We start from the raw sequence: 20529 nt of genomic DNA on the forward strand, positions 1-20529 counted from the left end.
ATCTACAATGTGTTTTCAAAAACCTTTCATCTTATAAAATATGTTACTAATAATATTGTCTGCCTACATACGATAATTTGAAAGTATGAGAAAATCGGCGTTTGACGGGTGAAAAAGTTAACAGCCAATCGGAACTTGCCCCGTGAGAACACCAATATATAATTACTCTTTTTAGGCAGATAATCTAAATTTTCCTTCCTCTATTAAATTGTAATTTATTAATAATAATACCCTAACCTTGATTTAAACGGCATAAATTTTGTTAATAATTACATTTCATTGAATGGCTATTGGTTGGACAGAAGGAATTTCAAGAATTTCAAATTCCAATAATTAAACTCAACCAATTAAATAATAATCAAATAATTAAAATGAAGGTTTTCAAATTTTTTGAGGGTTTTCAATTTTCAATACGGTTATACGGGGTTTTAGATTTTACTGTCCGGTCTATTTTTTTACCTAGACTACTAGATTTTTAAATTTTTTCTTTCCTTAATAAATATTCTAAAAAGTCCATTAAATTTTATTTTATAAAAAAATATAATTTTTAGTTTTTTTTTCTCTTTTCTCTATTTAATATTCTGCTACAAACCAATTTAAAAAATACGTTACCTAACTACTTAATATCTAGCAGGTACTTTTTTTTTCGGACTCAAAATGTCGTTCACCCAAGTTTCTCCCCCTGCCATTTTTCTTCAATCTCTCACCAATACTGCTGGTGAGCATCAAAATCAGATGTTTATATCTAAAACATCGATGCTTTCTCCGAAAATGGAGCCTCAAATATTATCAAAGACCAGCATTAAGTCTGCTCAAAAACCCTCAACAAACAACGATACCTCCAAAAGTGATTCACCGGAGAAGGATTCTAATATAGTCTTTTATGACGATTATACTCGATGTGATGTATCATCTGAAAATATTATCACTGTTGGGGGACGCAAAAGCATTTTAGCAGTGGTTCAAAGTAAATGTATTGCATCAGAACTTCATACTGCTTGCCCACTGCATTCCTTTCCAGTTGTCGCACTCTCTACTTTAGGGGATTTGGTACAAGGAAAACCCTTATATTCGTTTGGTGGGAAAAGCTTATGGACAAAAGAACTGGAAACTCTTATGCTTGGTCAATATGAAAATTTACCAAAGATTGACATTATTGTCCATTCATTAAAAGATATGCCCACAGCCTTACCCGAAGGTTGCATACTTGGTGCTATAACGGAACGAGAAGATCCTCGTGATGCTGTTGTTATGAAAGCTTCCTCCCCATATGTTCATTTGAGGGATCTGCCACATGGTTCGGTTGTTGGAACATCATCTATTCGTCGCTCTGCTCAACTTAAAAAGAATTTTCCACACTTAGTTTTTGAATCTGTTAGAGGAAATGTTCAAACTAGGTTACGAAAATTAGATGATCCTTCTTCGAAATTTTCCTGCATAATATTAGCGGTTGCTGGTCTTAACCGCTTAGGATTGGGTCATAGAATTACTTCTTGTCTTGACGCTCCTGATATGTATTATGCGGTTGGACAAGGTGCTCTTGGTATTGAGATTCGAAGTAGTGATGAAAAAGTGAAGGAATTATTAGAAAAAATTAGCCATAAGGAAACTTATTTAAAGTGTCTTGCGGAAAGGTCACTTTTACGGACGCTAGAAGGTGGATGTTCTGTACCTATCGGTGTTAAGACTTCTTTTATTTCACCTGGTAATCTCGAGTTTACGGGGATAGTTGTATCAGTTGATGGAACTGAATATGTGAATGAAACAGTTACTGGAAAAGTCACAACTGATAAGGAAGCCAACGAACTAGGAGAGCTATTAGCCAAGCGGTTAATTGAGAATGGGGCTAAGAAAATCCTGGATCAAATTCATTTGGATCAAATAAAATAATTCTGTAATAATAATTTAAATTTAACGAACTAATGGGAACTCTAAATTTGATATGATAAGTATAAAAGATTTGTAACGATAAACTCACAATTATTTCTTGGTAAAGCCTTATTTAATAGGCAAAAGTCCATAAAATTTTTATAGATGAAATGCTTATATAAGCCCTAAAGTATTTGAAATGATGCTATATTATTTAAATAGATATCATATATTATATATGAAAACTTGTTGTGAAATACTTGCTATTGTAAGTATTTAAAAATAATTTCCTAACCCACATCCCTTTCACCCTACTATTCTCAAGAGGATCATTTTAATTTGAGTATCAGAGACCAACAATTTATATTAATAACCTCTATTTAAAATTATGATTAAAATGAACTCGAAACCTGATTTAACTGATCAACATGATCAATATAATGGAAACAAAAATGATGATAGAATAAATGGTGAACTTTTTCAAATAAAGCCTTCAAAAAAAACAAAGAAAAAAAAATTGAGACCTGCAAGAATTCAAAAAGAACCTGGAACTGTGGATGATCAACCTCCTCAAACAGGGACAGTTTTCAACATATGGTATTTAAAATGGAGCGGTGGCGATAAGGAGGATGGAATGTATAACCAGCGGAAAGCTGATTCTAGATGTGTCATATCGACAGATTCTGGTTACACCAAAGCAAACGAAGTCCCTGGTTCTTATATTTGCTTATATTTTGCTCGTGGAATGTGTTCCAGGGGGAAAAACTGTGATTATCTTCACAGATTACCTACTGAATATGATATCTATTCCCAAAATGTCGATTGTTTTGGGAGAGACAAATTTGCTGATTACCGAGACGATATGGGTGGCGTGGGTTCTTTTTTACGCCAAACACGAACACTTTATGTGGGTAGGATTAATTCATCTGACAATGTAGAAGATGTCATTTCTCGTCATTTTCAAGAATGGGGTAAAATTGAACGAATTCGTGTCTTAAACAATCGTGGTGTGGCTTTCGTCACTTATGCAAATGAAGCAAATAGTCAATTCGCAAAAGAAGCAATGGCACATCAATCATTAGATAATAATGAGATACTCAATTTACGCTGGGCTACAGAAGATCCCAATCCTCTTGCCCAAGCTCGGGAAAAGCGAAGAATTGAAGAACAAGCGGCGGATGCCATCAGAAAGTTTTTGCCTAAAGAATTGATTAATGAAGTTGAAACTACAAGACTAAGTTCTAAGAGAAAAAAAATATCAAGGGAAGATAGAAATTTAGATGGTAACGAAACAGCTGACAATAAAATCATTGAAGAGTCCTCATCCTATGTTTCTTTAGGGCCTAATTCTCCAAACATGAGATCTCAAATTACCGAAAAAGAATATACAAACAAGAAACCAGGATTATTTTCATCTGGAACATTAAATGTACTTAGGTCTCTTTGCAGTAAAGATGGATCCCCTGTCACAGCCAGTATTGTTGCCGATTATGATAGTGAATAAAATTAAAATTATTTTATATTAGATGCGAATTTACTGGTGTCATAACGTTTTAAATCATCTGAGAGATGACTAACCTTGGATTTTGAAATGATTTGCTTCAAATTTGGAATCACTTCCTCATCTTCAGGCCCCAAAAATGTTATTGCAACACCAGACATTCCTGCTCGCCCTGTTCGTCCGATTCTGTGTGTATAATTTTCTATTGTTTTAGCCATTTGAAAATTCACAACCAAAGAAACGTTAGAAATATCAATACCACGCCCAGCTACGTCTGTTGCAACCAAACAATCTGCATCACCCGAACGAAGTTGAGACAATGCAGCTTCACGTTGATCCTGTGACTTAGAGCCATGCATTGTGACTGTTCGCCATTTATTATAATTAAGTTCTTGCGCTAAATTTTCACAGTTTCGTTTAAAATTAACAAAAATGATAATTGGAGGTTTAAAGATACCGGAGTTAAGTATGGTTAATAATCGTTGTAATCTTCTCTCTTCATTTCCAATAAACTCAGTTCTTTGCTCAACTCTTTCAGTTGCTTGTCCCGTATTTCCAATAGTAACCACACCAGGAGAGCATAAATATTTTTCGGATAATCGCTCTATTGCACGAGGCCAAGTTGCAGTGTACATCATTGTCTGCCAAGATTTTCCTTTAAAATTCGACATGGATAAGCTGTCTGAGTTATTCTCTTGGCTAGGTAATGCATTTAATATTTTATTAACTTGTTCTTCAAATCCCAAATCTATCATTCTATCGGCCTCATCCATAACAACATATCGACATTGACTAAGAACAAGAACCTTACGTTCTAAAGTATCAAGGAGTCTGCCAGGAGTTGCAATAACAATTTCGGCACCTAAATTCAATTTATGTACCTGCTCTTCAATACTATGACCACCTACAATAGACATACAAGTAAATGCAAGTGGTTTCAAAAACTTTTTTGTCTCAGTCTCAATTTGTTGAGCTAGTTCACGTGTGGGTGCTAAAATAATAGCATAAGGACCATCGCGTTTGGTCAGTTCATTTAAGATTGGAAATTTCATTATTGACGCAAGTAATGGAATAACAAAACTGGCTGTTTTTCCAGACCCAGTTTCAGCAATACCTATAACATCTCTACCAGATAGTGCTATAGGTATAGCAGCTCTTTGAATCGGAGTTGGCTCTTTATATCCAAGTTTATGAACAATACTGAGTAATTCTTGGGGAATATCAGACTCTCCCCAAAACCTTATTGGATGTGGTATATTTCCTCCTTTTGTCAAAATATCAAAGTCTTCACGAAAAATGCGCCAATCCCGTTCTTTCATCTCACCCAAGGGTTTTTCAGACCAATGTAAATCATTATAATCAATCTTAGGCCTTTTACTTTTTCCAAAATTTAAATGGGATGTTAAATTTCTTTCTCGTTTTTCTGCTTTATTTTCTAGCTTTTCACGTCTTTCTGTTTTGCTTTTGAAAATATATAACGGATCATTTAAATCTAATGTATCGTCCTGATTATTCCACTCAAACTTAAATTTGGTTTCTCTTTTTTTTGACGGCTTTAATTTAGATCCCAAAGTTTTATCTATGTTTTGATTAGTTTGACCAACACCAGAGAGAACGTCATTAGATTCAGGATGCTGTTGTGGACTATTTGTAGATAGAGTTTTGTCTATATTATATGTAATTTTCGATCGCTCTTTTGCTAACTTATCGCGTTGTGCTTTCGAAAGAAAAACTGGAACTTTTTGGCGTTCACTTTCGTTTTTTTTTTTTTTAATAAGATCATTTATAGATATAGGTTTTGGTTTATTAGAAGGCATTGTGAATCAGCAATAATCGCAACCTGTCTAATATTTAACGAAAACTAAAAATAAAAACACACGAAAACAAATATTAAACCATCTGAAATATGATTTTTGATCTTATCTTGTTTTGACAAACTGTTAACTTTTTTTAAGCTCTAAAAGTATTCACTAATTGTTTATTGTTTACCTAAACTGGAATTGAAAATGATGTTAAGGACAGTGTTACATGGCTAATTGTATTACATTACATAGGTTTCAAATAAATGAAATCAACTTAAACGCCACCCTTGTCAACTTACCCTTCTTATAAAATTTCTAGTATTATCTTATTTTTTCATTATTTGACTCTTTATCTCTTTAAATTCCTTTCAATTGACTATTACCATGACTTTAACAGAGCCCTCACTTGATCATTTGTTAAATAATAAACCTTCTGTTAGCAATGTGACTTTTGAAGGTCAAGCGCTCACTGTTGATGGTATGTTTATTCTACTTTTAGTTTTTGTTTTAAAATCTAACCGGCATTAATTTAGATGTACTTGAAAACTTTGTATATCTTGAGAAAGCCGTTTCCAATTTTGATCCTAAGTATATGCTTCAAGTCTTACGAGGTTTACCTTCTCTTCGCAAGAATATAACTCCTACTGTTCTTTATAAAACAATTGAAACTGTGTATCCAAAATCAAACCCATCACGAGCAGTGCTTTTGAGTGCTATTGACGGTCATTTATCTGAAATACCTTTTGATGAATCGATGGATATTGACAAATCCGACACAAAAACAATTCTCCCTGAAATTGATATCTTTCTTCATTTGTTAGTTCAAACTTGGCTCTTGCACCAAAACGATCTTACTAAATTCAAAGACTTTAATGAAGAAACTGTTAAAAAGCTTGCTTCTTATAACCGTCGCAGTTTAGATTATTTGGCAGCTAAGGTTTGGTTTTATTATTCCTGGGGAAAGGAATTAAACAATGAACTTGAAGAAGCTAGACCCTTGTTATTAAACGCACTTCGTAGTGCCACTCTTCGGCATGATATGGAAACCCAAGCTTCTCTTATTACATTATTACTGAGAAGTTATCTTGCCACTCATCACGTTTCTCAGGCTGAAAATCTTGTTTCCAAAATCACATTTCCAGAGTCTGCTGCTAATGCACTTGTCGCTCGTTATTTTTATTACCTTGCAAAGATTAATGCCATAAAACTTGATTATTCAGCTGCCCATGAACATGTTACTGCTGCAATTCGAAAAGCTCCTCAAACGCCTCTTGCGGCAGGTTTTCTCCAAACAGCACAGAAATTGAATGTTGTTGTTGAGCTACTTATGGGTGTTATACCAGAAAAGTCGGTGTTTAAACAAGCTTTTTTGGAAAAACCACTACTTCCTTACTTTGATGTTGCTAAGGCTGTTAGAATTGGTGATATCATTCAGTTTAGTGAAACCATTAAAAAACATTCTGCATCTCTTAAAAAAGACGGTACTTATACATTAGTTCTTAGACTTAGACAGAATGTTATCAAAACGGGTATTAGAACAATCAGCTTATCCTATTCAAAAATTTCTTTGAAAGATATTTGCATCAAACTTCAATTGGATAGCGAAGAATCAACCGAACATATCATTGCTAAGGCTATTCGTGATGGTGTTATTGATGCTACTATTGATCACGAACACGGCTATATGCAGAGTAACGAAGTTTTAGATGTCTACTCAACACTGCAACCACAAGAAGCATTTCATGAGCGTATCAAGTTTTGCATTGCTCTCCATAACGACAGCGTTAAAGCTATGCGTTATGTTTTGAGCAACCACAACACCGATTTGAAAAATGCTGAACAGGCTAGAGAAAGGGAAAAGGAGCTTGCAAATGGATTACAGTCAAGTGATTTAGAGGATGACGACGGGAATTTTGATATTTGATATTTGATATTTGATATTTGATATTTGATATTTGATATTTGATATTTGATATTTGATATTTGATATTTGATATTTGATATTTGATATTTGATATTTGATATTTGATATTTGATATTTGATATTTGATATTTGATATTTGATATTTGATATTTGATATTTGATATTTGATATTTGATATTTGATATTTGATATTTGATATTTGATATTTGATATTTGATATTTGATATTTGATATTTGATATTTGATATTTGATATTGGTAATTTGATTTTTAATAATATATATTTGAATTTGAATTTGAATTTGAATTTGGGCTGAAATATGAATTTCATTATTGTATGAACTTCGCTAGATGAAGTTAATAGGCTTATTCTGTTCTTTTTTTGAAATATATATCATCAAAACTATGATTATAAAATAAAACCTGTGGTATCCACAACATTTTTTTCAAAAAAAAATAGTTTGTTCGGCTCATATGTAGAACCATAAAGGTCGAATGGTTTTAGTTAGATCTAATAAACTAAAATGGCTACGCTGTCAATTGTAAGAAGTTAAAAATGATGGTAATATATATAAAGAAGCCTTATTTAACCAAATGATCAAGCAACAAGAAATCTCCAAAACTTGCTTAAAACGTCGTTCAATTACTTAATAATGTCCTTGTTGATTTAAATGATGATACTCTTGACAAAGTGATTAATAATAACTAATGAAATTATGAGACATCTTTTAAACTTAGGTTAACATTAATCAGTTATTATTACAATAAATAATTAAGTATGATTGCTTACTAAGACAAACTAAAAAATACTTATTCAGTATTAGGTGTGTAATTCCATTATAATTTGGCGTATATGAACAATCATCTAGATTACCATTATTAAAGTAATGACAGAATCAATAAAAGATATATTAATATCAATAGAGCCTAATTCTAAAGATGAAACCATTTCAATTGATGAGTATGTTTGTTTATTTTATTATATGATTTTGCTGACCTGGTTTAAGACATTCTATATCTTTAGATCAGCTTATTTCATGGATATCCCAAGAAAAAGGATCTTTTGCAAATCTATCTGAGGACTCATTATTAGAAGAAATTGAAAGTTTACAAAAGAAAAAAGAAGCAAGTAATGATATGCCCATGCGATCTACAGTTATTGGCGATATAGGAACTGAATACTTTTCCAATCAAATATCTAATAAAAATCTACAAGTTATGGACGAGGAAAGTTTTGAAAAAGCTCGCCAAGATCTTCGTTTATTAATAGAAATAGCTCAAGGAGAATCTGCACTTTCACAAGATTTCATATCTCTTTTAATGTCTGGATTGAAACCTGCGTCTGGAACAACATCAATGTCACCATATTTAAGAGCAAATGTCCCAAATGGATCTTTAAATGCTGATAGTTCAAAGTCTATGATTAATGGAGATGATCCTCTTGTTTCTGCTGGTTGGAAGTTAGAATCGTTGGATAATGCTGCTAATGATTTAAAAGCAGCAGCTCAAAAGTTGAATGAAGAAACTTCAAAAGAAGTACTTTATTGGAAATCAATTTTAACTGTTGTTTCTAAAGGAGAAATTTTGTTCAAAATTAGAAAGGGTGATCTACGGGATTTAAGTATAAAATATGGATTTGATGATTGTAAGTTTTTATTTTTATTTTTATTCTTATTCTAAGTTACATCTAATAAAATTTCCTTTTTTATTTAGCTGGGTCCCAATATCAAGATAAAGGAATAGCAGTCTTGAAACGAGAAAATAAAGGGTCGTTGTCATTTCAAACAGAAGTTTCAAAGCGTACTAAAGTTGTTAAAGTAACTTTATTTCAAATTTTGGGTGGAGAGAGGATTAAAGTTGGAGTTTCTTCCTCAATTTGTGGAGTTGGTATATTATCTGAAGAAGAGGGAAATGTTGAAACAGATATCAAAAATGCTCGAAATCTTCTTTTTGAAGAAGAGCTATTTCATCAAATGACTATGGAAGCGCGGGGTCTTGCTTCACACAGAGTTCAAGTAGTCGATCATAAAATTATTATCAATTTATATGATGAGATTCTTGAAGTAGAATACACTGATATTAATAACACTAACTTGGATATCGGAAAATCTGTAAAATACTCAACCAGAGCTAATTATATATGTGCGGTTTTCCGAATACTGTTATCAAATCTTCATCGGCGAAATTTACAGAAACGACGTCAGTTACCGGTAAATATTATTACAAATGATTTATCAAAAAAATCTGGAGTGTATATTTTACAACCTTTAATAGCACACGTTCTTCATGAAAAGATTATGAAAAGAACCAGGAAAGCTCTTGAACTTTTGGTACAAACTTCATTGGGTGAAATTGACACGAGCAAACCAATTACAATAGAACAAGAGTCTGTAAGCCCACGAATATCGGGCTCTTTCCCGTCTACTAAAGCGTCTCCAAATAATACAGCAACTCGCAGTACACTATATTTAGGCAGACTTGCTGTTCAACCGGCATCTAACATCACTATTAGCATTCCAGAAAAGTTTGTTATAGTAGTGGCTGTTGGATCACCGCTACAATGGCACGCTCCACTTTACAGCGTTTTATCTTATCAATGGTCTTCTCCGGATAGGGTTATGTCAACAAGTGGCTTTCATGATTTGTCAGACTTGTCGGATTGGGTTAAATGGGTTTTTGATTACAGGCAGGGTAACTGAGAGTTTATTTCTCCCCACTTATTAAATTTCCTTTTAATAACACATAGACTCCGCTTCATTGTTACTTTTGTTTTTCATTTTCATTTAATTCTTATTCATATTCATATTCATATTCTTATTTATTATATATTTATAACTACCAATCGATTTTTTACCAAAATGTCTTTTATGAACTCGGGAGCAGAGTGTTCAAGTAGCCGAAACCCTCTTTCTCAGTTTACCAAGCATGCCTCGGATGATAAATCATTGCAACATGAAAGATTTGGCCCCTCTGGACAGGCATCTGCTTCTATGAGATCTTCAAATCAGTCAATAGCGGCGCAAGACAGACAACTTATGGATTCTTTTATGAAAAGTGAAGCAAATGGGCCCGTTATGGGTCATAGTTCTTTTCAGTTTGACCAAATGAACCATGAACTCATGAACATTCAACATCATCAAACTTCTTTAGGACTTGCAAAAAAAGACGGTTGGGCCGCAGATTTTACTGCTAAAGGTGTTTCTGGTCCTAGTATCACTCCTGATGTCTTAACTTCACAGCATGTTTCTAGATCTGTTATGGATAATGCTAGGTGGGGTGCTGAGTTTACTGCCGGAGGTCTTAATGATTCTGTAACTGGACCTCCGATAACAGGATTTCAAGGCTTTAATAATGCAGGCTTAGGATATATGCCTAGACATTTTGCTCCATCTATGATTTCAACTTCTGCTACTGTTACCCCTAAAAGTGATCGAATTGTTGAATTGGATAATAAAAATTGGGAGGAGCAGTTTCGTCAAGTAGAAGAAAGTGTCAATAATGTGGAAAAAAAGACGGCTGAAGTCTCTCATGAATCTTTGAAACAAAATTCAGATACTGAAGCAGTTGTTTCCGACTTTGATAATATTTGGGAAAACATTAGATCTCAGGTTTTAGATGCTAATGATGACTGGAATTTAGATAATTCATGGGATCGTGATTTTGATCAATTTGCAAGAAACAGGTCTGAATTTGGTGAATATGAGTTTGAGTCTAATAATCGTTATATTAACGATCCCGATCCTTTCCAAATTGGTGTTCAACTTATGGAATCTGGTGGAAACATTTCGGAAGCCGCATTAGCTTTTGAAGCTGCAGTTCAAAAGAATCCTGAGCACGCTGAAGCTTGGGGCCGCTTGGGAGCTTGCCAAGCTCAAAATGAAAAAGAGGATCCAGCAATACGGGCGCTTGAAAGATGTGTCACCCTGGACCCTAATAACCTTACCGCCTTAATGAATTTGGCGGTTTCATACGTTAATGAAAGCTATGATAATGCGGCTTACTCAACTTTAGAGAAATGGATTTCAACTAAATATCCTGATGTCGTTGATCAAGCACGTGCTCAAGAGCCTAAATTGGGCATTGAAGACAAGTATCACCTCCATGCTCGTGTGACTGAACTTTTCATTCGGGCAGCACAAATTTCCCCTGATGGCGCTAATATGGACGCTGATGTTCAAGACGGACTTGGTGTTCTCTTTTATGGAAATGAGGATTATGAAAAGGCTATTGACTGTTTTAACGCGGCGATTGCAGCTCGCCCTAATGATCCTTTACTTTGGAATCGTCTGGGCGCTACCTTAGCTAATTTTAACAAGAGTGAAGAAGCTATTGAAGCATATTCTAGAGCACTGCAGTTGCGGCCTTCTTTTGCAAGAGCAAGATATAATTTGGGTGTGTCATGCATAAATATTGGTTGTTATCACGAGGCTGCTCAACATTTACTTACTGCTCTATCAATGGATCATACACCCGAAGATCAAGCATTAGCAAATCAAAGTACAAATCTCTATGCAACTTTAAAAAGAGTTTTTTCTGCGATGGATCGCAAAGATTTAGAATCTAAAGTTGGCGTTGGAATGGATTTAAACACATTTCGTTCAGAGTTTGATTTTTAATATACATTCGAAGGGTTTCCATTTTCTGGATGAGCTTAGTTTTATTTTAAAATAACAATTGAATGTAGATTGTATATAACCAATTATTATATTTTTTGATAATCATCAATTTGTATATATAAGTTAAGGTTGACAATGAGCACAGTATTATCATAATTAGTAGGAGTTAACCCTTAAACATTATGTCATAATTATGACATAATAATGTTTAAGGGGAATAATAACACAATTATCATTGTGTCATCAAGATGGGCTTGATTTCTTCGTAATCAATTCATTACAATATTTTGTAATCTACACTTAAATGTAATAAAAAAGAAACACGTACTAAGATAATAATAATAATGTATCTCTGCATAATTTCAAGCTTCATCGATTTTTTTTTACCCCTTAACACCGAAAAGATAATAAAGAGATTTCTGTGATTGATTCTTCTACCAAAACCAACTAAAATGCCAAAAGACAACGACCGGCAAAGTTTCTGGGCACCATGGGGATCCTCTTCTTCATGGCATCCGAAGTCATCAACTTCGTATTGGTCAAGAAAAGGCAAAGGCGTTTCTCCCTCCGGAGGGAAGTTAAAAGTTTTCATCTACAAAACTTCTCAATTATTTGAATATTTAACCACATCTTCAATTAGTTTTCTTAACCGACGAAAGTTTTTTGTTTTGCTTTTTACTGTGATTGCATTACTTTCTCTTTTCACATCTGTCCCATTTTTACCACATTACAGATGGGGATCAGGAAAATATGTCATTATTCTTGCCGCAAATCAAGGAGGAGGAGTAATGCAATGGAAGGGTGCTAGGGAATGGTCTATTGAGAGGTCAAGCATTGCAAATAAAAAGGCTTATGCTGCACGACATGGTTATCATCTTGCTATAAAAGATATGTCATCTAAAAAGAGATACGCTCATGAATGGAGAGAATCTTGGGAAAAAGTTGACATTATCAAACAGACTATGCGCCAGTTTCCGGATGCAGAATGGTTTTGGTGGCTTGACCTTCACACTTACATTATGGAACCTCAAATTAGTCTTGATCAAAAAATTTTTAGAAAGCTTGAAAATAACACCTACCACGATGTTTCATATTTTAACCCTCTTAACATTCCTGTTAATATACCTTATGTTGATTACAATCAACCAATTGATCTTATCATTACGCAGGATTGTGGTGGATTTAATCTTGGTTCATTTTTTATTCGCAGAAGTGAATGGTCGGAGAAGCTCTTAGATATTTGGTGGGATCCTGTGTTTTATGAACAAAAGCATATGGAATGGGAACATAAAGAACAAGATGCTTTAGAGTATCTATATACAAACGAAGCATGGATTCGTGGTAGAGTTGCATTCATGCCGCTTCGGGCGTTTAACGCGTTCCCTCCTGGTGCTTGCTCTGATATGGCTGATGATAAACGACTATTCTATAGCGATGCTGATCGTGACTTTGTTGTTAACATGGCTGGGTGTGAATGGGGCCGTGATTGTTGGGGTGAAATGGAACATTACAAAGCCTTGAGCCGAAAATTACATAAAAAGAAATTTTTCTTCTTCTTTTAACATTTATCACTAGACAAAAAATAATACATTTTTATTTCTTTTGTGAGAAATATAATATGAAATAAAGGATTATCGCTGAGAGCGCAGGAATTGTTAGGTTATCATCAATTTCGTAGATGTCAATAGCTTCAGATATTGCTCCAATTAATCCACAAATTAAGACTAACAAGGAGAACGGAATGAATGAAGTTTCGGGTGTCCAAAAAATGTCGCCAGGTAAATTATTGTAGTTATACTTCGGAATAAAGTATTTATAAAGCAGCACGGCAGAAATAACACCTGTAGCAAATGCCGCTAAAGAACCTGCAAGTGACTTTCCATTTCCAATTTTAGGAGTAAGATGACCATATGCTCTCCCAAAAGTAGATGCTGCAGTGTCTGCCCACGATAAAAGTAAGAGAGAAATCAATGAAACATCTTTAGGAAAGAAGGAGAATACAAAAATAAGTCCAATAAGGTAAAATATGACACCATTATAACTATTGATTTCTTTTTGTCTCATCAAAGGTCCCAAAACCGATATATATATTTCATTAAATGCAGGCCATCGAAAACGGATCAAATCAGATGATAAAACAATTACCAAAATAGCCATAAGAATGGGAGTTACTTGTGAAAACTGAATTCCAACTGCGTATAGCCATAGAGTTAAAAATCCTATTGAGGAGTGAAAAACCTTTCTAGGGATCTCATTCTTGTGAATAAAAGATCCAAAACGTATGTGTGAAGGGATGGTAATAGGTTTCGATATATTATTCTTTAATTTGGAGTTCTCTCTTAGACTAGAGTTTTCCGAAATATAGGTAGAAGAACACGAAAATGAAGATGAAGATGAAGATGATATAGTTGAAGTTTCAGAATCTATAAGTTGATGATTTAAAGATTTTTGCGTATTAGTATGAGGAGTCAATGTAATTTCATCGTCTTCAAATTTTTTGACCTCGTAATTACGGTCAGAAAGTTTTTGTATTGATTTAGTCGAATTTAACATAACTTGAAGGCATAAATTATAAAAATAATCAGTTCTTTTTTCCAAAAAAAAAAAAGACTTCTTTCAGTGGTGAAGTTATGATGTTTAAAAGAGAAAGAAAAACTTTCATAAAGTAGATAGATTTGTTTATTTCGTTAAATTTTCATGTGAATATAACACGTGATGCAATCACAAAGTAGTGTGCCGGTACCCTATAATTCACGGTGTCGATCGGTTAATTTGCACCAATTAGCAACAATAATTTTTGATATTAAAAATAATTTTAATAAATTAATTTACGTCATTAATAATAAATTTAAAAAAAAAATTTAAAAAAACATATAACTATCGGTATTCGGGTTTGAATCTTAAATACCGGTTCGGTCCTGATTTTTTTTCCACTTGTACAAAAAAATACCCGTTTGTGTTTTGTATTATGGGTTAGGAACGGTACGTAAACTTAAGTGGGGAAACGACAAAATTCCCGAATGATTTCCGGATACTTTGCGGGGAGATTTACAGTTAACCCCACAATTCCAAGTTATAAAAGGCCAACAAAAATGCATAGAAATTTTTTAAATTAACCTTGTTTTTTATATGAATCCTTACAGGACTTTTCAAAAAAATACCAATATGCTGAAACTTAAAAATAGAGGTATATTAAACGTTTTCAAAATATCACCTCAATTGAGACCATTTAGCTCAATTTCTCAAAATTTTGTTAAAATTGTTGATGTTTCCCCACGCGATGGCCTTCAAAATGAATCCACTATAGTGCCAACATCAGTTAAACTTGAGCTTATTGATAGACTTACTAAAGCTAACATCCCTTCAATCGAAATAACTTCCTTTGTATCCCCGAAATGGGTACCTCAAATGGCTGATGCCAAAGATATTTTGCGATTTGTATCGTCAAAATATGAAGGGAATGGAACTTCCTATCCAATTCTTATACCTAACACTAAAGGGCTAGAAAGGGCTCTTGAAACAGGTATAGCTATTAAAGAAATAGCAATTTTTGGTGCAGCCTCCGAAGGGTTTAGTAAGAAAAATACAAACACGAGCGTTAACGAAGGAATAAGAATCCTAAAAGAGGTTGCAGATCTAGCTCATTCAAATGGAATTAAAGTCAGAGGGTATCTTTCGACTGTAATTGGATGTCCATATGATGGACCAACAGATCCAAAAAAAGTTGCAGATTTGTCTCAACGTTATTTGGAAGAGATTGGATGTTATGAGCTTTCTCTTGGTGATACCATTGGAGTGGGAACTGTCAAAACTACAGAAAAAATGTTAATGGAAGTTTTCAAAAAAGTTGCACCATCAAAAATTGCGATTCATGCACATGATACTTATGGTCAAGGTGTTGCTAATGTATTAAAGGCTGTAGAAATGGGTGTACGAGTGGTAGACGCAAGTGTGGGCGGTTTAGGTGGATGTCCTTACGCACAAGGAGCAACTGGAAACGTTTCAACAGAAGATATCGTGTATTCCCTACATAATTCTGGTTACCAAACTGGAATTGATTTGGATTTTCTTTCAAAAACTGGTGAATGGATATCTACAACAATAGGTCGATCAAACGGATCTAGGGCTGGTAAAGCAATAGCTTCAAAGCTTTAAATGATTTATCACGTGCTCAATATTTAGAATATTTAATTGAATTCCAAAATAATTTAAACATTTGTGTTACATAAGCTTAAATATAATTTAAAATATTGTGTGAAATGTAAACAAAAAAACTTAAGCTCCAACACTAATATCAAAAATGAAAGGAAACATGGAATTAAAACTTCACCTTTCTCACGATGATGTACGTTTTCTTCGAAACAAGATAATTGAAGCTGCTGATTTGAAAATTAAAGTTCATTTACCATTTCAAACTGAATTCGAAAAAGGAGAATTTCAGAAATTAGATGATCCCATGAGAAGTCAAGTTCAAGAACTCGTTCATCAATTTATTTATGAATCACTTGAAATTTCTCGGTATGGCTTAGTTGTCGATGGAAGAGATATTAGTGGAAAATCAAGTACTCTTGCCGAAACCTTGAAACAGATGGAAAATAATGATGTTGAGCCTTTTAATCAAGAACTAAATGATGATCTTAGGGAAGCTTATGCTCTTGTTGATGAGCTTACTTTAGACATTTCTAATCTTAGGCAAAAATTTCCAAACGAGATTTTGAAAATATTCACCAACTCTACTATAAGTTTAGGACAATTTAACGATAAAAATGACTTAAAAAATCTATTGAATTTTACAAGAGATGAAAAAATCATTCAACAAAACATTAAACATTTGCAAGAAGAATACTACAAAGTTTTGGGAGAAATCGAAAATTTGAAAAAATCTGAAATACCTAAAGCAAGTCTTCATACAGAAAGATTAGAGAAAATTCTGGATTTTTTTAAGCAGTAACTAATTAGTTATAAGTTAAATACATTAATCCTCCTTAACACCACTGGCACCAGCGGTTTCTGCTGCAGAAACTGCTTTTTTATCAACTTTGGCTTCGCCTTGAGCCGCCCCAAAAAGCGAAGCAGTCTTAAAAGGTCTCTTCAGATCACCAATTGCAGGCTTTCCAAAAACATGAATCTTAACAATGTTTTGTTCAAATGCACTTTTAAGGGGAAGAATAGCCTGGATAACCAATGGATTGGTGTATTTCATATAAATATGCATGAAAGCAACCATAGCCATCCCTGAAAAAACACTTCTGATGGCACTTTGAACTTGTTGCAGATCGTATTCTTTGATAGTGGTTGTAACAAGTTTTTCCTCTTGTTGTTGAAACGCATTAGCTGGCTGGACATACTTAAGAGTTGTTAAATCATTCTTCTTATTGATAATAGATTTGGTGTACAAGTAAAGTCCAAATATGATAACGTTGGAAAGAATATAAATACCGCGAGCAATATTAAGAACATTTTCGTCTTCAAAAGGTATTTTCTTGGAAAGTTGGGTCAGCCCCAACATGATGACCAGATTTGAAATAGCTGGATTGACCATGTTTTAAAAAATTAACTAAACTGATGGTGATTATAATAATAATAATAATTATAATAATAATAATAATAATGATTATGAGAGAAAATGATAAATTCCAGTTGATTTAATAAATATAATGTGACATTAAAAGGGAGAAGAAAAGAATCAAGGACAAGAATTTGTCTTTGAAAGAACACGTCAAAACATATATTTTTCAGTGATGATTGCTTATTAAGCAGATGCGATTTCTTTTTTCTTGCATCCTCCACTGAATTTTATTTAAGTTTACGGAAAACAAAAAATGTTGCAATCAAAATAGCCGAAAAAATAGTAATTACTTGAGTTGCCCACCATAGGTGTTGAACATGGAAAGGACAAAGTCGGTAGTTAAACATCCATTGATTTTTTTGATCTATCGATGCTGAAAGTAAACCAGCATTACCTCCAAATTCGCCCATCATACTTCGAACAGTAGCTTCAAGGATTTTAGGACCAATTATAGTACTCTTCGTAACCCTATAACCACTTTTTGAATTTATAATGATCCATTCAGTTTTATTGTGCTCATATTCTATGACACAACCATCGTGATCGTGCCCCGTAAGAATTACTCCTCCATATTCTAAATTGAAAACACATTCCAGAACCATTTTAGTGCTTTCTTGCGAAAGTTGATTTTGTTCTTTTAGCACATTCCTATACTCGCTGCCGTAATAATTGAATAACGGGCCATCTTTGCATATTCCGGATTCTTTATACATAGGAACATGTGTTAATAGTATAGTAGGACCCTTGTATTCCTCTTTTTTTAATGAATGGAGAAATTTTAAAGTTTGATCGTAGTAAATATTTTCCCATCCCGGTCCATCAATTGCCAATGAGTTTAAGACCACAATTCGATATCCCTCTGGGTAATAATTCACAAAGTTGACAGAGCCATACAGCTTTTCAAATCGATCAACTCGTTCTTTAGTCATTTCACCAGCATATCCAATATCGTGATTTCCACAAATATTAAAAAAATGTGTGTTTTTCAAAAGAATGTCTTTTCTAAAAATTTTCTTAGAGAACCTTTGTTCTCGTTCATAAAATTCCTTATTAGATATCCACTGGGAGGAAATTAAATCTCCCATAATAGAAACATGTGTAGGCTCAAGAAACTGAACTAAGACTTTATATATATGTGCAAGATAGTAGTCATTCCCCCAAATGTCAATCTTTGTTCTTAAAGAAGAAGCAGAATTAACACCTCTTATTTGAGGGTCTCCAAAAGCAACTAAACGAACGAGGTCCTTATCATCCTTCCAATAGCAAGAGCTTGGTTTGAATCGATAATATTGATAGATATAACAATTCAAAATAATAGCTACAAATGTAACTATTATGGTTATATTTTTAAAAAATGAAAAGATTGTTGTTTTAACATTCATTTTTATTTATTGCCTTGCCAGCGAAAACCGATCATAAGATGTTTATGTAACGTATATTGGGACATCCGTTACATTCCACGTACAGTACAAAATATATATAGTAAATTTAAATTTAAATGTGCTTAATTTATTTAATATTTGCAAATGAGCTAAAAAGTATCATTCTAAATTTGTGTAAAAATTTTTATATGCAGAATGTAAATCAAATAAAAACTGACGAGCCTGCTCATCAGTTATTTCTTCATCGACTTTTAAGCCATTCAATGTAATAAGCCATTGAACTAACGTCCCTTTTCCTGTAAAGTCTTTCCCATCGATGGTAATTCTATTAAGACTAGTTACCAACTCACTTAACAAAGGATGGAGCTGATCTTTTGCTCTGTATTTCAACCTAACAGCATCCATACATGTAATAAAATTCCCAGTAATTTCAGCTATAGATTTGGCACCACCCTTCATTTTGCCACCTGACAGATCATTACCAGAATTTTTATTAAAATCAATATCCGATACTTGTGTTTGAATTGCAGTATTAGCAGTAGACACTGTTTCGCCAAAAGTTACTGGGATACCGACTTTTAATCTTTCAATTCCTAATACATACTCTAGTCCAAAACGGTCTTTAAATTTTTCTAACGAGCCAAACTCTTTATTAACAGCTTCGTTTTTCAGCATTGCATTATACTGTGCAATAAGTCTTAAGCAGGTAGGTGTATACTCATTATGGTCGATTGAATCCCTTAAGAAAGCTTTTTCTAAAAAATCAAGTGTTACGATTATTGCGTATATTTCTGCTAACGATTCATATAATTCTCTTTGTTTGGCATTTATGTAGAGCTTTATTTCTTGATCAAGAATTCCATCATTTCTTTGAGACCTACTAAGACTACCCCCAGAATATGTTGTTGGTGCGTAAGGTGGTGGAACTTCCATTTTGTTCGATAAAGCAAAAAGCAAAAAGCAAAAAGCAAAAAGCAAAAAGCAAAAAGCAAAAAGCAAAAAGCAAAAAAATGAAATATGAAATATGAAATATGAAATATGAAATATGAAAAATAAAAAATAAAAAATAAAAAAATAAAAAAATAAAAAAATAAAAACCCAAACTTTATTAATTTTAAAAATCAATGTAAGCCCTTAATGATGTTCCAAATTTTCTCTAATAATAAGATTTTGTTTTTAATATAACAATATGTTTATTTTATTATGATTGTTTGGATAATGTTTATAAACCCTTACCCATATATATACACTATTAAAATTAAAACGTCGTGATAGAAATATTTCCTTTTTTGTCGAAATTTCCGTAAATAAACCAATCATATTCCTTAAATTTGAAGTTTTTGGCCCAAATAGGAACTTGTTTGATCAGATGTGCGGTTCAAATCCTTTTTTTTATGTAACAATAAATTTACTATGGGAAATTTGAATTTTTCCTATGTTTTTTTTTAACAGTGGCGCGTGCGCGCGCCCATTATAATTAATTAATTAATAAATCGGAATGTGTGGAACAATTCACAAAGGATCGATAAGGATTTAGAAGAAAGTACAGAATTATGTAGCTATTTATACTATTTGAAGTTGGTTACTGAAGTCCGGGTAAGTGGTTCTTGGTTATCTACGGGGTTCCGGTAACCATACTCCTACAGAATGCTTATTTTGGTCTTTAATTGGTAATGGGGCGAATGAAAAATAATTTTTCTCCTTTACATTTCACAAAAAAAAAATTGGTTTTCTTCTAAGCATCCCTATTAGAGTATGCTTACCCTATAAAAAAAACTGGCCCGAAAAATATTATTTCGCTCAAATAGGAAACAGAAGCCAGCACGAAATAGAAGCCAGAAACGAAATTATTCTTAGCTAAACAAAT

The 20529-nt window shown here is 33.3% G+C and overlaps 12 protein-coding genes across 12 annotated transcripts; 8 read left to right on the plus strand and 4 right to left on the minus strand.

Moving 5' to 3' along the window:
- Positions 1 to 657: 657 nt before the first annotated feature.
- On the plus strand, positions 658 to 1890 carry SAPINGB_P005635 (uncharacterized protein; the record flags this gene model as incomplete). The annotated part of the gene is made up of 1 exon (XM_032000349.1): positions 658 to 1890. The coding sequence occupies one exon, from the start codon at positions 658 to 660 to the stop codon at positions 1888 to 1890; it is 1233 nt and encodes a 410-aa protein (XP_031856240.1).
- Positions 1891 to 2266: 376 nt separating this feature from the next.
- SAPINGB_P005636 (uncharacterized protein) lies at positions 2267 to 3373 on the plus strand (the record flags this gene model as incomplete). Its single annotated transcript, XM_032000350.1, has 1 exon — positions 2267 to 3373. One exon carries the CDS (start codon positions 2267 to 2269, stop codon positions 3371 to 3373), a length of 1107 nt encoding a protein of 368 aa, XP_031856241.1.
- Positions 3374 to 3381: 8 nt separating this feature from the next.
- On the minus strand, positions 3382 to 5187 carry SAPINGB_P005637 (uncharacterized protein; the record flags this gene model as incomplete). Its single annotated transcript, XM_032000351.1, has 1 exon — positions 3382 to 5187. One exon carries the CDS (start codon positions 5185 to 5187, stop codon positions 3382 to 3384), a length of 1806 nt encoding a protein of 601 aa, XP_031856242.1.
- Positions 5188 to 5556: 369 nt separating this feature from the next.
- Positions 5557 to 7096, plus strand: SAPINGB_P005638 (uncharacterized protein; the record flags this gene model as incomplete). Its single annotated transcript, XM_032000352.1, has 2 exons — positions 5557 to 5650; positions 5706 to 7096. The coding sequence occupies 2 exons, from the start codon at positions 5557 to 5559 to the stop codon at positions 7094 to 7096; spliced, it is 1485 nt and encodes a 494-aa protein (XP_031856243.1).
- Positions 7097 to 8034: 938 nt separating this feature from the next.
- SAPINGB_P005639 (uncharacterized protein) lies at positions 8035 to 9794 on the plus strand (the record flags this gene model as incomplete). The annotated part of the gene is made up of 3 exons (XM_032000353.1): positions 8035 to 8056; positions 8120 to 8740; positions 8809 to 9794. The coding sequence occupies 3 exons, from the start codon at positions 8035 to 8037 to the stop codon at positions 9792 to 9794; spliced, it is 1629 nt and encodes a 542-aa protein (XP_031856244.1).
- A 159-nt stretch (positions 9795 to 9953) lies between these two features.
- SAPINGB_P005640 (uncharacterized protein) lies at positions 9954 to 11711 on the plus strand (the record flags this gene model as incomplete). Its single annotated transcript, XM_032000354.1, has 1 exon — positions 9954 to 11711. The coding sequence occupies one exon, from the start codon at positions 9954 to 9956 to the stop codon at positions 11709 to 11711; it is 1758 nt and encodes a 585-aa protein (XP_031856245.1).
- A 452-nt stretch (positions 11712 to 12163) lies between these two features.
- Positions 12164 to 13273, plus strand: SAPINGB_P005641 (uncharacterized protein; the record flags this gene model as incomplete). The annotated part of the gene is made up of 1 exon (XM_032000355.1): positions 12164 to 13273. The coding sequence occupies one exon, from the start codon at positions 12164 to 12166 to the stop codon at positions 13271 to 13273; it is 1110 nt and encodes a 369-aa protein (XP_031856246.1).
- Positions 13274 to 13304: 31 nt separating this feature from the next.
- Positions 13305 to 14264, minus strand: SAPINGB_P005642 (uncharacterized protein; the record flags this gene model as incomplete). Its single annotated transcript, XM_032000356.1, has 1 exon — positions 13305 to 14264. One exon carries the CDS (start codon positions 14262 to 14264, stop codon positions 13305 to 13307), a length of 960 nt encoding a protein of 319 aa, XP_031856247.1.
- Positions 14265 to 14876: 612 nt separating this feature from the next.
- Positions 14877 to 15866, plus strand: SAPINGB_P005643 (uncharacterized protein; the record flags this gene model as incomplete). Its single annotated transcript, XM_032000357.1, has 1 exon — positions 14877 to 15866. One exon carries the CDS (start codon positions 14877 to 14879, stop codon positions 15864 to 15866), a length of 990 nt encoding a protein of 329 aa, XP_031856248.1.
- Positions 15867 to 16011: 145 nt separating this feature from the next.
- SAPINGB_P005644 (uncharacterized protein) lies at positions 16012 to 16662 on the plus strand (the record flags this gene model as incomplete). The annotated part of the gene is made up of 1 exon (XM_032000358.1): positions 16012 to 16662. One exon carries the CDS (start codon positions 16012 to 16014, stop codon positions 16660 to 16662), a length of 651 nt encoding a protein of 216 aa, XP_031856249.1.
- A 24-nt stretch (positions 16663 to 16686) lies between these two features.
- On the minus strand, positions 16687 to 17253 carry SAPINGB_P005645 (uncharacterized protein; the record flags this gene model as incomplete). The annotated part of the gene is made up of 1 exon (XM_032000359.1): positions 16687 to 17253. One exon carries the CDS (start codon positions 17251 to 17253, stop codon positions 16687 to 16689), a length of 567 nt encoding a protein of 188 aa, XP_031856250.1.
- Positions 17254 to 17507: 254 nt separating this feature from the next.
- SAPINGB_P005646 (uncharacterized protein) lies at positions 17508 to 19595 on the minus strand (the record flags this gene model as incomplete). Its single annotated transcript, XM_032000360.1, has 3 exons — positions 17508 to 18549; positions 18949 to 19417; positions 19544 to 19595. The coding sequence occupies 3 exons, from the start codon at positions 19593 to 19595 to the stop codon at positions 17508 to 17510; spliced, it is 1563 nt and encodes a 520-aa protein (XP_031856251.1).
- Positions 19596 to 20529: the final 934 nt, after the last annotated feature.

Source organism: Magnusiomyces paraingens, assembly GCF_902498895.1.
Source record: "Magnusiomyces paraingens strain CBS 517.90 genome assembly, contig: contig4, whole genome shotgun sequence".
Taxonomy (NCBI): Eukaryota; Fungi; Ascomycota; class Dipodascomycetes; order Dipodascales; family Dipodascaceae; genus Magnusiomyces; species Magnusiomyces paraingens.